This window comes from Mandrillus leucophaeus, unplaced genomic scaffold (genome assembly GCF_000951045.1).
Source record: "Mandrillus leucophaeus isolate KB7577 unplaced genomic scaffold, Mleu.le_1.0 Scaffold661, whole genome shotgun sequence".
In the NCBI taxonomy this organism is placed as follows: Eukaryota; Metazoa; Chordata; class Mammalia; order Primates; family Cercopithecidae; genus Mandrillus; species Mandrillus leucophaeus.
Genome location: NW_012107153.1, coordinates 358692 through 374375, shown reverse-complemented (window position 1 = coordinate 374375; position 15684 = coordinate 358692). Strand labels below are relative to the sequence as shown.

Here is a 15684-nt window from a genome sequence, read left to right as displayed (position 1 = left end):
CATCACTGAGCATCTCTGTTCCTCCTCTTCAGTTTCTTCATCTGAAAAAAGATCAGTGATTCCACATGAAAATATAGGAATAGGCTTGAATAGGAAATGAGAAGAGAAGATGATACTCATGGATTATGGGTACACTGGGAAATGAAGTGGCTAAAAATTGCCTTTGGTCATAACTCAGGTTTTGGCCTGCTGGATACAGCATGCTGTTAGATACAGAATACAGAAGAAGAGATGGGAGAAAAAAAAATTAAAGAATAAAAAGCCTGGTGGTCCTTAGCAGGATCCTTTCTCATGAATCTATGCTTATAGAATCAGCTAGTTAAACTTTGCTCTGAAGAGACTAGAGACTACAATGCTGGAAAATCACATTAGCAAAATTTCTCTTTTAATATTTTCCATATCTCCTTCCTTTGCTATTTTCAATCTGATTTAGGCAAGCACCATCAAAAGAAAAAAATACATCCACTCAAACTTACACATTCTTAACTTCCACTCACACATCAGCCTTAATTTAAAAAACTCAGAAAACTCATGGCTGGGAGAGCCCAGTTGGAACTACATTTTTCCTAGTCTGAGTGCAGGATCAGGATCCAGGATCTGGGATCCACTCTTCCACTCTCCCACTTTAAACACATTAAAATAGAGGTCACATTTGAAGAAAGATTATTCTTTCCTTAGAGCCAGCAAGTGCTAAGGTTATCATATTACTATCCATGCTGCTTTACCCAAATCATATCCAGTTTAGAGAAAAAAAAAAATATCAGAAGGGATCGTGTCCTTCTGGACAATTTAGCTTAGTGGTGGCATGATTAGGCTTAGTGGTATGTGTGCCCTGGTTTTTTTTAGGTATCAAGTAAATTCTTTCTTTCTCCACTTTTTTTTTTTTTTTTTTTTTTTGTCCGCAAGCAAACCTCTTATGCCCAAGGCAGCATTGTGGGTATTCAAAGGTGATCTCATTCAACTTCTTTTCAGCTACAGATTCACAGGGCATATAGGTTAGTTTGAAGGGCTTTGGGGATAGTTACAGATGGGAAGAATATCTTCCACAGTTTGGTTCTGACTAATTCTATTCCTTACCAACCACTTCGGTACTCTGTGTTTATATGTTGAATGCATATGTTAGACATTATGGTCAATATTTTATGTGGATGATCCCAATCTTCACAACAACTTTATAATATAGTTACTATTATATTTATTCTCATTAAACAGATGATGGAACTGAGGCTAACAGAGGTTCTGTAATTTGCTCACAGTCATATGGCTAGTAAGAGAGCCAAGATTAAAATGCATTTAGTAGCTCTTGCAGAAAGTATACTGAATGCTTGCAAGAGGCTGTGATATTTAGTGGAAAAATTGCCTAGACCCAGAGATGTTCCAGAAATGCATCTCTGTTGAGCTTTCATCATATGAATGGCAAGAGACTAAAAGGATTATCAACTGCTAGAAATAGGTATGTGCCATTTGTGTGCCAGGGCAGTGCCTGCTCTAGAGGAGAATGAACAGTATGGAGGGCCTCTCTTGGGCTCTTGATTCCAGGGCCCATGAAGAAAGCTCACTGATGGCCCTGGCACTGATCTAAGTGCTTTACATGCATTTGTGAATTATTTTATTTAAAACTCTCAGCAATCCTATGAGGTAAGAACTATTATTATCACCACTTTATAACTGGGGAATCTGCGGTACAATGAAGTTAAGTAACTTGCCCAAGGTCTCACAGCTAGTAAGTGGAAGAGTTGGGATGTGCAAGGATAAGCCACAACTGGCTGAAATACTAACCATTGATTTCAAGGATTCAATATTTTTTGTCACAGGCTCTCATAAAGGCAGAGAGTAGATGAATATGAAGAGGAATTTCTAGATATAGAATTTGAGGCGCTTCATTTTGGATGGTCTTTTCTCAGTAAGAAATGAAATGAGATGGTAAGAATTGGACAAAAATTAATGACAGAATGTCTTTTTTTTTTTTTTTTTTTTGAGATGGAGTCTCGCTGTGTCCCAGTCTGAAGTGCAGTGGCACGATCTCAGCTCACTGCAACCTCTGTCTCCTGGGTTCAAGTGATTCTCCTGCCTCAGACTCCTGAGTAGCTGGGACTACAGGCACACACCACCACGCCTGGCTAAGTTTTGTATTTTTAGTAGAGATGGGGTTTTACAATGTTGGCCAGGCTGGTCTTGAATTCCTGACCTCAGGTGATCCTCTGACCTTGGTCTCCCAGAGTGCTGGGATTAGAGGCATGAGCTACGACGCCTGGCCGATAGAATGTCAAAGATGGAAGTCACAAACATCATCCAGAAGAACCTCCCTAGTTTACAAATGATAAAAACTAGAGCCAGAGATAGGTGTGATTTACCCAAGGTCATCCAGGCAGTGGATATCAGAGCTGAGACTGGAACCCAGATCTCCTACATTCTGTCTCATTTTTCATTCCACCACCCTCCTATTGCTCTTACAACTTTTATTGTTTTCCAAGGCCATAGGAAACATGGTATCTCAAATGTTCTGTTACCTATAGTTTATTTCATAAGACTTCAACATAAATTGTGTAGTGTATATATGGGTCACTTAGTCTTAATCTATACCGTAGGGGTGGTCAGTTACCCTCATTTGGAAATACATAGACAAGGAATAGTTATTCAGCATTTAAAGAATTCTAATCAAGAAATGATTCTAATAATCACCTTAGGAGTTTATCTCCAATGAGCACCAGAGGCTTTGTTAATTAACATTAAACTTCTTGTTGGTGAAATTAATAGTGTTCGACATATGTAGACTGGCTAGAAATATGGTAGAGGAGTTCCCAAATTAGCATAAAGAAAATATAAGCATCTAATAAACTCTATAATATTATCCCTTAAAGAAAATGGTACTGTAGGTTCAATTTGTAAATTGTCTTGTGGACAGCCACTGATGGGGACTTTTGGTTAGCAGAATCCTGCTACTAGAATGTTGTCTTGTGTACCTCAAGTAAACCTTCATGCAAGGTGCTGTTGGAGCACCTAGAAGCAAAGGTAGGTGAACTTGACTGAGTCTACAGAACAGGATATCCAATTATTTTATGTCTATTTGCTATTATTTTAATGAGAAGTAGAATATTGTCTGAGTCTTGCTGTTACAGCTGGTAGTGAGGTTAATGGGGAGAAGATCTATAGCCTCACTTTAACTATGGCAGGCTATTAACATCCAACAAAAAGTACCTAATGATTGTGAATGACCAGATTGGGTTAGGTTAGTTTACAACTCCAGACAATTATTACATCTCTATTTTAGACCCTGGTCTAAAGTTGATGAGCCTCTTTCTCAGAGTATATGGGAAGTTCCTACCTTGAGTGACTGTTGACATAGCCTTACTTGACCCAGTGGCCTCCCAGTTGTGGGCCTGGGGTTTGCATGTTCTAGAACCTAAGAAGTTGTCCCAAAGCACAGCCCTCCCCCCGCCAATGGTGATGCACCTCTTCTGATCTGCTGAGCGCTTATTAATGACCTTGTGCCAGCATTCTGACCTTGCTGAGGGCCTCCGCATTGCCTGGGGGAAGGTTAGTTAGAGTCGAGCTGGCACTCAGTCATGAAAAGCTACTAGATATACAGTATATGTACATGGGACCACAAGTATTTCCACAAAGGAGAAAAAATTCTACCATATTGAGATACTTTGATGGCACACTATAAGAAGAAAGTCAAAATAGAGTTTTTACTGAGAAGAGCTTTTCTCTCTGCTGTTCTCAGTAGTTATAACTACCAGTTAATAGAACTTCCCTCAACCAGTAACCTAGCTGCTAAAATGAGGTGTATAGTATAGTGCAGAGGTCAGAAACGTGGACTTTCCACTCCCAGTCCCTCTAGGTCCTGTTGCAGCCACTTTGTTTGTCCCATAGTGGTTTAAGAAAATTGAATTTGAATGTCTTCAGGCAGAAGCATGGACTCTCTGGATTGCCATAGGCCCCACCATTCCCTATTATAACACACCTGGTCCAATTACCTACCACATTTATGTGGTCAGCATAGCCCCTATATGCATTTGAAATTTCAACCCAAGTTGAAATTGATTCAGGCTCTAGAGACAGGAAGATCTCAGGTCGAATCCTGGCTCCACTACTTAGCTAGTTGTGTGACCTTGAGCTAGTTGCTTATACATTTTGAACTACCTATGATTCCTCTTTTAGAAAATGGGGATGAGAGTTCCTCGCTTGTAGCAATATTGTGATGATTCCATGAGATAAAGCATGTAAAATGCTTAGCAGAGTGCCTTCCATGTGGTACGGGTTTAATAAATGGTAACTGTTATTATTTTAGCTCTGGTTTTAAATTTGTTGATAGCAAGGATGGGGAAGAGGGCATATTGATTGCTATATGAACTGATTGTAATAAATTTATTTTTAATAAGTGGGTTGGCATTTGCCATGACATCTAGTTCAGAGCATGTCTGAGGACGAATCATTAGCTAATAAGCAAAGAAAGGAAGAAGCATTGTCAAAATGAAAATAATTCCTTTGTCTCTACTTACTATCTCAAAGAGCATTTTGTTTTATTTCCCTCAGAGACTATGACTTGAGGTTAGTCTCTTAGTTCTTCCAAGTCTTAGATTTCCAGCCTGAAAGCCAAATTCTCTAATGCTTGCATAGGCCAATAGCACCTCAGTTACATAGAGAAGTAACATATGTGAAAGTGCCTGGCATAATACCTGGTGCTCAGTGGGTATTCAATAAATATCCAATCTGAACCTGTATATCTCTGTAGTTCTGGGGCTTTTTAAACCTATGATTCCTAAACAAAGTATGCATTTAGTATCGCCCATAGACCTTGGTAAAATGCTTATCTTGATATTTTCTGATTCAATACATCTAGGGTATGACCCAGGAATTCATATTTAATAAGCATCTCTGGTGATTCTGAAGCAAGTGGCCCAATTCAAGAAACACTGTTAAATGAACAAGGAGCTTTGGAAACTGCAATGACATACTAGGATATTTGAGAATGTGTAACAGGTTCTGACTGACTTTGGACATTAATGGCCTTTCTGATCTTAATTGTACAAGGGTGTTCACCTACACAAAGACCTGTACCCACACCCATGAACTTACCCCTCTGTGAGCTGGGTCCTGACCCCTTCCCATCTCATTTATCGCCTGTGGCTTGACCCCTTTCTGGGGAGCTACAAAGATGAGGGCCCTGGTTGCAATAAGTAATTGGCAAGGTAGTTCATCCAATCATGGATAATTGAGAGGGAATTATTTTTGATCACAACAATTTTTAAAACCTTAAAAAAAATTCTCACCACCCCTCATCACAAACTGATTTTATCTCTGAAAATTTTCCACAGTAACTGTGGAAAATCCTGAAGCTGAAATCACCTATTGCAGCAAACACCACACACAGAACAGGCAGCAGGCCCACTACCATCAGAAGGGTACGACTTCAGTCAAAGGCAACTAAAATAGTTAAAGATAACTAAAATCTTAGTGAATAAAGTACCAGAATTTATCCATGGAGAAGGTCAAATGTTGAAAAATAGGTGAAGTATATTTGAGGGAATCTTCCTTATCCTCAAGAGTCTACCAGCGCCCCTCTGAATGCCCACAGTCCATTTGGTGCCTCACTTCCTTGGGCAGGTATCTTGTTCTGGGTCATTTATCTGTCTTGGAAAGCCCCCTTGGAGGATCCTGCAAGGTAACAGGTGGTAATCTGAACAGAGAATTCTGGTTGAAGTATTAATGACTGATAAGGATTTAATTTATTCCCTTCCAGATAGCACACTTGCATTTTGGCACAGGCTTTCAGTGCAGTAATACAAATAAACGAATTTGTGGAATTTCAGACTAATGGCACACTGTTGGGGGGCAATTTTTCCGGGGAATTTTGCAATTTTGCGGTACTCAAATGACACTGGGTAAGTTTTTAATGACTTCCCTGGAGCAGTTCTCAACTCAGGTCTGCTAGAAAGTGACATTACTTCCCTTCCCTCCCATCAATGTGTGCCTGGCACAGGCCTTGAAAATGGAGTAAATTTTTCAGCCTCTTAAGGAACCAGAGAGAATTCAGGTTGTGTTGTACTTCTTGTTTCTAACCCTGTTTAAGGGAAGTCAGACAGCTGAGGAGCAGATGTTACATGCCTCCTTCTGGCATGCCTTGACCCAGAGAAGCAAAGTGGAAAGGGAGTTGGAACTGCACGCCAACCTTCGCTCTCTTGAGCAGGTTGTTTCTAAAAGGGGCACTTTGGGGTGTGGCAAGAAGCCAAGACACTGTCACCCGGGCTCATGATCTACTTCCTCTCTGAACCTGCCTTTCAGTCCCCACTCCACATCCCTACAATAAAACAACTCTAAATGCTATCATCAGATATCTAGTAATGCCATCTACAGACCTGGCTGAAATAGACACGGGCTTGTTGGGAATGTGACAGATACATACTTGAGTAAGAATGAGCCAAATGTGTCTCTTGCAGAACCTTCTTTGGAGGGCAAGAAGATACAAACATGGATAAGAGCTTGTCTGCGAGAGCCTTTTCCTTTAATGATCACAGTCTCCTTGCTCTGGGCTCTTCTTACTAAAAGTGTGGTTCCAGGACCAGAAGCATTGGCATCACCTGGGAGCTTGCTAAAAATGCAAATTCTTGGGCACCATCACAGACCTAATGAATCAGAATCTTTGTTTTAGCAAGATTCCTAGGTCATTGGTGTGCACATGAAAAATTAAGAAGTGCTGTTCTACACTGAATTGTGCCTCATAGGGTTGAGGGATCATTACCAGCTGTGTTTCCTCTCCTTATTCTTATCCTTGTTCCCCTGCACCCTCCAAATAAGATCAAATGATGGTTGTGTTGAGGATAATTGCTTAAGAAGCCAGTGACAGTTGGGAACTGAGGAACAGGGAAGTCCAGATAGAGCATGGAATGTAAACACTTCTGTGACCAATGACCAACTGGAAATCCAGAAGAGACTATGCTGGTTATTTCTACTGGGAGGGAGGCCAGAGTGTATGTTTGAGACAAGGTAAGGGAAGGATGGAGGGAGGAGGAGATACTGCTTAACTATGCTTCCAAATACCTCCAGAGGTACCATTTAGTGACTGTGAGACAGATGTTACCTCTTAAATATGGCATTCCACATACCATCCCAGGGAAAGGAAACTTACAGCTGGAAACACAGCTTCTCTCCCACCCTTATCCTCTCCTATAACCTTCCTTCTGTGCCAGTGCATCTCCTGACAGTGCCCACATAGGCAGGTTCAGACTCCACAACAGCCTCTTTAATAAAATAAATACCTATGAACTTTAGCAGCTTCCCAAATTACCCCCAAAGGCTTTTAGATTCAACATGAAGAAGTTAAACCTGCCTATGCCTCGGGTGTACTTACACCCAACCTACTATGTGCAGTTAGACTTGTACTTTGGCCTATAAAAGTCTTCTATGACCAAAGCCAGCTGACCTTTAGTTTGGGTAGAGTGGACGGTCACTCTGTGAATAATACCCAGAAACACTCCTATTTAAGTATCTTTCCTTGAAATTGAGGCAGTATGTTTCCCATAGTCCCTAGATTTAAAGCAAGTACTCCCCCTGTTACATATATTAACCCTTTACCATTTATCTGATACTTTCATATGTATGAAATATATACCTATATTAGATATAAAGCTGTCACCCCCAAAGTAGAGTGCAGGCCCTACTGCATTCTACATCCTTGGAGGATGGACCAAGAATAGAGATATTCTGGTGGAGAAGGAGAAGGTCTGGGAATTAGGTCTGGAAAAGTCTAGGGTAGAAAATAGTCCCTAGGTAAGTTTAGTGTGGATGGGATGCCAGAATCAGGGGCTGGTCAGTGAGTAGGCAGTTAGAGACCAGCAAAAGGGAGTGAGACAAACTGGATGGATAGAGCAAGAGAAGAAAATAATGGCAATAGAAGACATAGAAATATGGGGAAGACAATTTCTGTCCATGTTAACCTTTGGCAAGGACTGACCCTTTTTAGGGGCTGCTGCCTTAGCTCAAGGCTCATCCCACACAGGTTGAGGCTATCTGTAGCTCTGTATCTGGAGCCCAGACAGTTTCTGAGCAACTACCAAGCTGGAGGGAATTCCTTTTGTCTGCACAACTCCCACAGTGCTGCTAAAGAATACCTATCACCCCCACCTGGGGTTTTAATTGCACCCTCCTGTGGATATTTTATCTAATAAGACTCAAAATAACAAAGCCAAAGGAATAAAGTCAAAACTTGATTTTTTAATGGAGCAGGTAAAGTATACAGATTATTTGCTTGACCTTCATTGAAGATAGATGGTTTTATGAAAGGTCCTTCAAATTTGTTTTGCAGTCTCTATCTAAGACGTTGATAGGGAAATCATCTGGATAAGCATGTTTATTAGTCTCCCCCAAAGTTATGGAATTCTATCTTCTAAAATTCTGACCCTCTCTTAAAATCTATGCCATCATTTAATCCTTAAACCAACTGTGTAAAAATGACAAATCTCTTATCCACAAAGGAAGACAAATAATGATGCCTCAGGAGCGTCATTTATTTTTCAATCTGTTAAAATGAAACCAGCCAATCACCTCTGACTACCCATAACAATGAAATTTAAAAATACATCAGGAGCCAAAAACATAACAAAAAGCTCATCGATCCTCCACTATTATCACTCAATCTTAGGGACTAGGGAGGGAAATGCAGAATTAAGGAAATTACCTCTGTAGGGGCAGAAGTAGGAAAATGTGAAAAACTAGTTTCATTTTAGGGAAAAAAGTTAAAATTGCAGAGAGGAAGAAAAACCATGGCCCATTTTGCAGTAAATGTAGATGGGGAACAAAATAATTCCCCTTATTCCTTTCCTTTAAATCCTTCTTGCTGCTCTCCCCCCTGATTTAGTAGATCAATAGGAAGCTGCCTTCTAGGGGAGGTAATACACTTTGCAGGAAGCTCACCTTTACAGCCTGCTGATTGCCATCTATTTTTATGGCCCAAATGAACAGCATCAGCTTCTTCCCTCCCCCGCCCTGTGAAAAATAAATTTTAAAAACCATAATAAACCTTGTAAAAAGATGACTTAAATTTTTGACTGGCACCACTAAGGCAACGTCTTTGTGCTTTAGGGGGCTAAGCCAGACGGGCTGAGAAGTGAGCTAAGCCGGCAAGCTTACTGAAGGCTGGCCAGCAGACAGAGGAGAGAGGGAGAGCAGCAAAGGCACAAAGGCAGGGAAGAGGGGGAGTGAGGGAGGGAGTGGAGCCAGAGCAGTCAATGTTGGGTAGTATGGCAAAATCTGTTTAAAGGAAGGAGCCTTGATCTTGATCCCAGGAGTCTTCACCTGGTTTCCAAATCTTACATGGAAAGGACAGACACCAAAGCCAAACCAAGACAAAACAAAACCCACCAAACTGCAAAGAATAGGATCAAGGGAGACATTTCCTTCCCAAATGGACATAAATAGTTAAATTGATTTTGGCAATTAGAATAATTAGATAATTAGATTGTGACTCTGTAGGAAAGAGAAAGAAACCTGTCTCAGCTAAGTATATTTGGTAGTGAAACGCGCTCAGTTATAAAAGGAGTGTGTTCTCAGCAGGTATATTTCAAATGGCTTGAAAAAAATTAATGGAATAAAAATTTGCATCTGATGGGTTAGGTTTAGCCAGCAAAAGGAATTTTACTTGGGACTCCATTAGAGCCTGCACTCCTAAGTCCTATTCTGAATCCCACCATCACCATTGTGCCTCCATCAACAGATTTTTATTTAAGCCAATGCATTTAGAGCACAATTCCATGGTGAATAACCTTTAAGGTTACATTTGCCTTTTCCCTGCTTCTTGCAAACAGTGCGTAATCCACAAGCACATTTGTTGGCTGTAAAGGTGTACAACAGCAATTTTTGCAATGACAGTGCGGAGAGGGAATATGAGATCTGTGTGCTAATGAGCTGACACTGCAGAGGCTGGGGCGGTGTAGTGTGGAGTGCACTACAAGTGCACAGCAGCAAGACACAGGAGGGGACTTAAAGGGAATCGGCGACGTTTCCTGAGGAACCAGGACAGCAAAGCCACACAATGGGACACATCAATCCCTTGGTGTTTCCATATCCCTGCCCCCAAAGCCTTAGGACTATCAAATCTGTTTTCTAAAGAACAAACATGTAACTTACATGTGTATACATCTCTTTTCATATATACTGATTGTGTGTCTATGAATGTATGTATCCTGAAGTCAAAATATTCACACCATTCTTGGTTCTGGGGTTATCTAGCTGAGTTAAAAAGTAAGGCAGCAAACTCTATAAATTCCCATGAAATGGGAACATGTGCTTCAAATCAGGTGAGTCTCTTAGATAAACTTCAATCCATCTCTGAGCTGAGATCCCAAATTAACCACCTTTCAAAGCCAGTGCGGCTCTTATTGGCCTTGTAAGACATGGAATAAAGTTGGAGTCTGTCTTAAGCAAACCTCTTGGGGGTTGTGCAAAAGAATTGGTTTCTGATGAAGAAGAGTCTTTAAATAACTGATGCCTGGGATTCATCACAAGGAAACTTTTTAAATAGGTTGTCAGAGGTTGTAGGGGTGGGTAATGCGGAGGGAGAACGGAGAACAGGGACACAAAAATGAAGGAATTACCCTTTGTTTATTCTTTGTATATTCGTTTACCTGCACACCTACACCCTAGAAAGTGTGTGCCTGCCTCAGGATTGAGGGTGCAGGAAAGATCATGAGAAGAGATCAATTCTAGTGCTAAGGAAAGTTGAAACTAGGAATTTTGCCTAGGAATAAGGGAAAGTTTCTTTAATTTTTGCAGCCCATTCCATATTGAACCAGATAGGAGAGGTGGTTGGCCAGATTGAGACTCATCTGTGGTTTTCTGGAATTCTCCCTAGGTCTCCAGAGAAGGGCAGGCCAGAGGATACAGAGATTTTTCTTTGCACAATCAGGGCGATCAATTGGAGGAGTGGAACCTGGGGGTCACCTGTCAGGCTCCAGCACTGAACTAGAATTTCATGCCAGTTGGAAATATTTGATCTCCACTTCCACAAGAAAAAGAACAATCAAAGCCAGGGGCAGAAATGAGAAACACCTCCAGGGCTTCTTTGGCCCCTTGAAATCATTGGTTTCTGCATTCAAAGACTATGGTTAGACGAGTCATCTTTCTCATACTAAGCTACCAGGCAGCAGCTGCCTGGAGACAGCTTTGAGTTCTGGCCCCCATTCAATGATTGTGACATTCAGAGATGTCTGTTTCAGGGACCAGAGAAGATGACAGCTTTCCTCCTCTGTCTTCAGAGAAAGCAACAGGCAGCTAGATACACAACACTGGTTTTTCTAGCTGTTTTTGCTGCGTATGTCTGTGCATGCATACATGTGTATTTGACATAACTAAGGGCAAGGTCACGTTTTCGTTTTTTTTCTTGTTGCCCAGTGAGCCACACTCCTTCTCCCAAACTCTCAAGCCCCTAGCCACAACCCAGCCTTGTAAGTGGAAATGCTATGAATTTACGGTGAGGGATTTTCATCAATTTCTTTTCCTTTCCCATGGTTGTTCTCTTATTGCCCTGAGAGGTAAGGCAATAAGGCAACTCAATACCAATATGGATGACTTATTGCCTTTTCCTAAACCTGAGATTTTCACATGGCAAGAATAATTTCTGATTGCTTCTTGAGTGGGGTTCCGATAGTCTAGGGCTGGTGGGTGTCAATCTGGTTTGACCATAAGAACAGGACCAAAAACCTTGGAAATCAATCATTTCTGAGAAACCAAATGGTTCTCTTATCCCAGTTCTCATCAGTGAAAAGACACTGAAGGGAGTTGAAATAAATATTATTTGTTATTAATGATAATAAACCCTGGTAGTTTAATGTATTTAGTTTTAAATCTGTTCTAATTGATATTTAGGAAGCTGCATTTGTGATTCAGCCTCTTGACAAGATCACAGTGCTGCAGGATTAAGAGTCAGATGTGTGTTGTAAATGCTGTGGAGATAGGCTGGGATTACCAAAATAAGATGCAAAGTATAGACAGATATTTCGTAACTTTCACACTTAGCTGGAATTAATAAATTCCTATTTTTGTCAATGTCAGAAAGCCAAAGAAAGTCAAATATGGAGTATCTCAGAACATGTTCATATAAGGATCTGTATCTTCAGCTAAAATTTTCTTAAAGCTGAAAACTGTCATATTTCTTGCAGAGTATATCACCCCCCCAACCCCTTGACCCAAGTCGTCAAAGCCAAGGAATCTGTGCCCTTGGAGAGAGACCCTTTTGATGGTTTCTGGAAACCATGTATCCTTTGAGGCAGAAGGATTTAAAGAAAGTCATACACAAAGTTTCACCCATCCAAACATAAACATCATTTCTCCCTTGGAAGAGAAAGGAAAAAAAAAACCCCAAATTCCAAACTACATCAGCCATAAAAACAAAGCATATTTTATACCATATTCAGCCTCATTGTTGTGAAAACTTTTAGTGAAATAAGCTTACATGAAGAATTCTCAGTCTTTCTCACGAAACATTCCATTCAAGTAAAACCATATGTCCAACAGGCTATTAGCCATTTAGGTTCCTTTGGTTGTATTTTACAAAATGTCCCCTTTTCAGAGGAATAATCACGGGGTACGGCTAAGGATTTCAGAACCGGCTTTGGGGCTGAATTACTTCTCTTTCCATATTCAGTTTTCCTGCTCCAAGCCTCCTCTCCTCCTGCCCCCTCCTTGCTCTAAATTAAGAACTGTGTTGTCCTTAACGATCATGGGGGTGAACAACACTAGGGGAGGCAGAACTAGTTTTCCAAATCATCACCTGATCACCATTTTCTCCCTTCCCCTCAGTTCGCTAGGCATTCATCACTTGCAATCAGTTTGTAGTCTTATCAGTTCCTATCAGAGCTCTCTCAGTAAGTAAGGTAATATTTGAGGACAGAAAGAGGCCATGGAACCCAGCCTGTTCTGCCCCTCAAGGTCACTTGTTTGCAGAATTTCTCATATTTGCTTCCTACACATTAGGCAATTGTCAAATTCAGCTCGTTCCTACAGCCAGGCACTAGCTTTAACAGTCAAGTGATGTACATCCTGAATTGACTCAATCAAGAAGCTGCTGATTCTTTTTTTAATCTCATCTGAAGAAATTTCTCTGAACAACCATGCTATTTTTTTCTTTCTTTTTTTTCCCCAGTTAAAAAAAAAAGAGAGAGAGAGAGAGTTGGAGAAGGAACACACTAGGTTAGCAGGGAGGAAAATGAAACTTTTGCATCAAACACTATTTGGAGCAGACTTTTGCCCACTGTCTTGAGTTTTTCCTACTGTCTTAAGCCCCTCAGCAGTATCCTTTGGAGTTGATTTATGCAGCATGAAACCGGATGGATCAGAGCCCCTAAAATATCTACTGAGGCAGTCATCTCCCAGCACACACACAGACCCTAAGTGCCACAAGAAAGATGCAAATGAGGTCCCCAACGTCCCAAAGGGAGGAAAAGCAGATCTACTTACAAGCATTTGTCACAGAAAAACTATTGGAGGAATCCAAGTGATCTACATGGTAATTCAAATGGAAGGGCTTCTCGGTGGTGTTCTGGTTGGTGTTGTATAACTGCACGGCAAAGCGGAAAGCGCTGTGCTCCTGCACTGTGTTTCTCATGAAAAGTCCACCTATAAGCAAAGGGAACGGAGATTTGGCTTGTGTTCCCCCACCCTAGGGCCATTTAGAAATTGGGGAACAATATAGATACCGGATACCTCTCAATGCTACTGGGATATGGGATTGAGGATTGATATTCAACCTGTGTGTCTTTCAAGACTTGTGAACTCAGATTTTGGCCAAGAGAAACCTGGATTTTCTAGACTGAAAAGAAGAGGCTAGAGAGAAGGGAGAAGAGGGGGCTGTTTTGGGTTAGGACGATGGAACCAAGAGTGAGACTTGGTTCTTTCTTAGGCGGAAGCCTTCTTTTTTTTCTAGTCGCCCCCCACCCCCCCTCCCCATCCGCACAGCTGGTCATCTTTTCCTTGTGTGAAGGGAAAGGTTGGGAAGAAAAACAATATTGTTCCCCCTGCTACCCCAACCCGTTCCCCATAGCCACCCTCACCCGTGACAATACAGGGGGCTGGTTCAGTAATGGCAAAAATTCTAACTTCTAGACTTGTAAATACAGACAGAAGCCAAGATAACTCCCTCCAGGAGCCCAGGAGCCGGGCTGCAGACAGACACAGCGGCAATTCATGAATTCGTGGTCTGCGTGACTTCGCTGCTTGCCCGCTCAGCTCCTTGTCTAACCCCCTTGTCTCACCTCCGCCTCCTACCCCATCCACCACCGACTCCGGCTGCTGCCCGGGTCTGGGAGATCCAAAGTGGGCTCCACCTCCCCCAGCACCAGCCTGTCTCCCGACAACCGGAGACCCCGGACTGAGCACCCCGGGCCCGGGTTATGCGCCCTAGCGCGGCCAGACAGTCGGCATTACCCTGGGACAACTTCCAGGAGCTGCACGCACGCCATGGCAAAGTCCAGAGCAGCGAGCTGAAAAACCTCGACTCTTCACCCCCTTGCAGCATCCCAGCCTCCTGCTCGCCTCCGGTGCTCCTCTCAGCTCGGAAAACCTAGCATTTTACCCCCACTATCCCCAGGAGACCCCTCTCTTGTCCCAGAGGTTCTTCAGACCAGCCACCTCTTTGAGGCTCAGATTCCCCCCGCCCCGCCCCCCGCCCGCACCATCTCTGCCGGTCCCCGGCCCCAGTCCCAGTTCCCAGGCCATACAAGACAGGGACCCACCGCAGCGAAAGCCCTGCCAGGGCAGTGGTCTCGGGTGAGGGAGAGCCTGGACCGACCGACTGGCTCGCTTGCGCTTACCTATGCTGATGGTGTTGGGGAATCCTCCGTGAGAATGACCCAAAAGCCCCAGGACTAAAAAGAAGATCGCCCGGAGCACGTTTTGCCCCATTTTCTTCTGCCTGGCCATGCTACGCCTAAAACGAAGCTGACAAGAGCATGGGCGCAACTCAGGAGTCGTCAAAATAATAATAGAAAAAGAAAAAGAATCCGTTGGCTCTTACACCCCCTCCCCTTAACTTGCTCTCGCTCACTCTTCCTTTCCACCCCACACTAGTCCTCCTCCTCCTCCGCTGTCGCCGCCTCCTCTTCTTCCTCTTCTTCTTCTTCTCTCTCTCTTACTCTCTCTCTTATTCGCTCTCTCTCTCTCGCTCTCTCTCTCTTCCTTTCTTGCTCCCTCTCTCTCTCTCTCACTCCCAGGATCTCTCACACCCCCTCCCTTCCCCCCACCTCACTTCTGTCTTCACACCAATCTGGAAGGCGGGTTCATTGGCTGCAAGCTGGGTTTGCCAAAGCGATTCCTCTCCCTATGATGAAAGAGAGAGAGAGAGAGAGAGAGAGAGAGAGAGAGAGAGAGAACCTAAAACACAGAACAAAACAAGCAAAACACCGAAAAACAAAAATAGAGAAGCAAAAGAAAGAGAATGAAAGAATAAATTATCAAGACAATCTGAGACTCTCCCCGCGTCCCCCCCGCAAAAGATGGTAGGTCTAAAGCGGGGGTGGGGGGTGGGGGGGGAAGGAAAGAGCGAAAAGGCTCAGTGCCGGTGAATTGGGCTCTTCCAATTGGGCCGGTAGGGGGATATTGATCAAAGTTGATCTGACGTGGAATTAAAGCCGCACACCGCTTAGCTCTACTGCAAACTGCAGCCCCGGACTGCAAAGCCTAGGCGCTGGC

At 42.7% G+C, this 15684-nt stretch overlaps 1 protein-coding gene across 3 annotated transcripts in view; it reads right to left on the bottom strand.

Annotated features, from left to right (window-relative positions):
* Window positions 1-15224, bottom strand: part of GRIA3 (glutamate receptor, ionotropic, AMPA 3) — a 306486-nt gene extending 291262 nt beyond the window's left edge. For 2 of the 3 annotated variants that reach the window (XM_012001497.1, XM_012001496.1), the window contains exons 1-2: window positions 14808-15224; window positions 13456-13614 (exon numbers count right to left, since the gene is read on the bottom strand). In XM_012001497.1, coding sequence (XP_011856887.1) covers window positions 13456-13614; window positions 14808-14916 — 268 coding nt within the window. In that variant the 5' untranslated portion in view covers window positions 14917-15224. Of the gene's footprint in view, window positions 1-13455; window positions 13615-14729 lie in introns of all 3 variants that reach the window. The other variant, XM_012001495.1, reaches the window with a different exon arrangement.
* Between the last annotated feature and the right edge of the window lie 460 nt (window positions 15225-15684).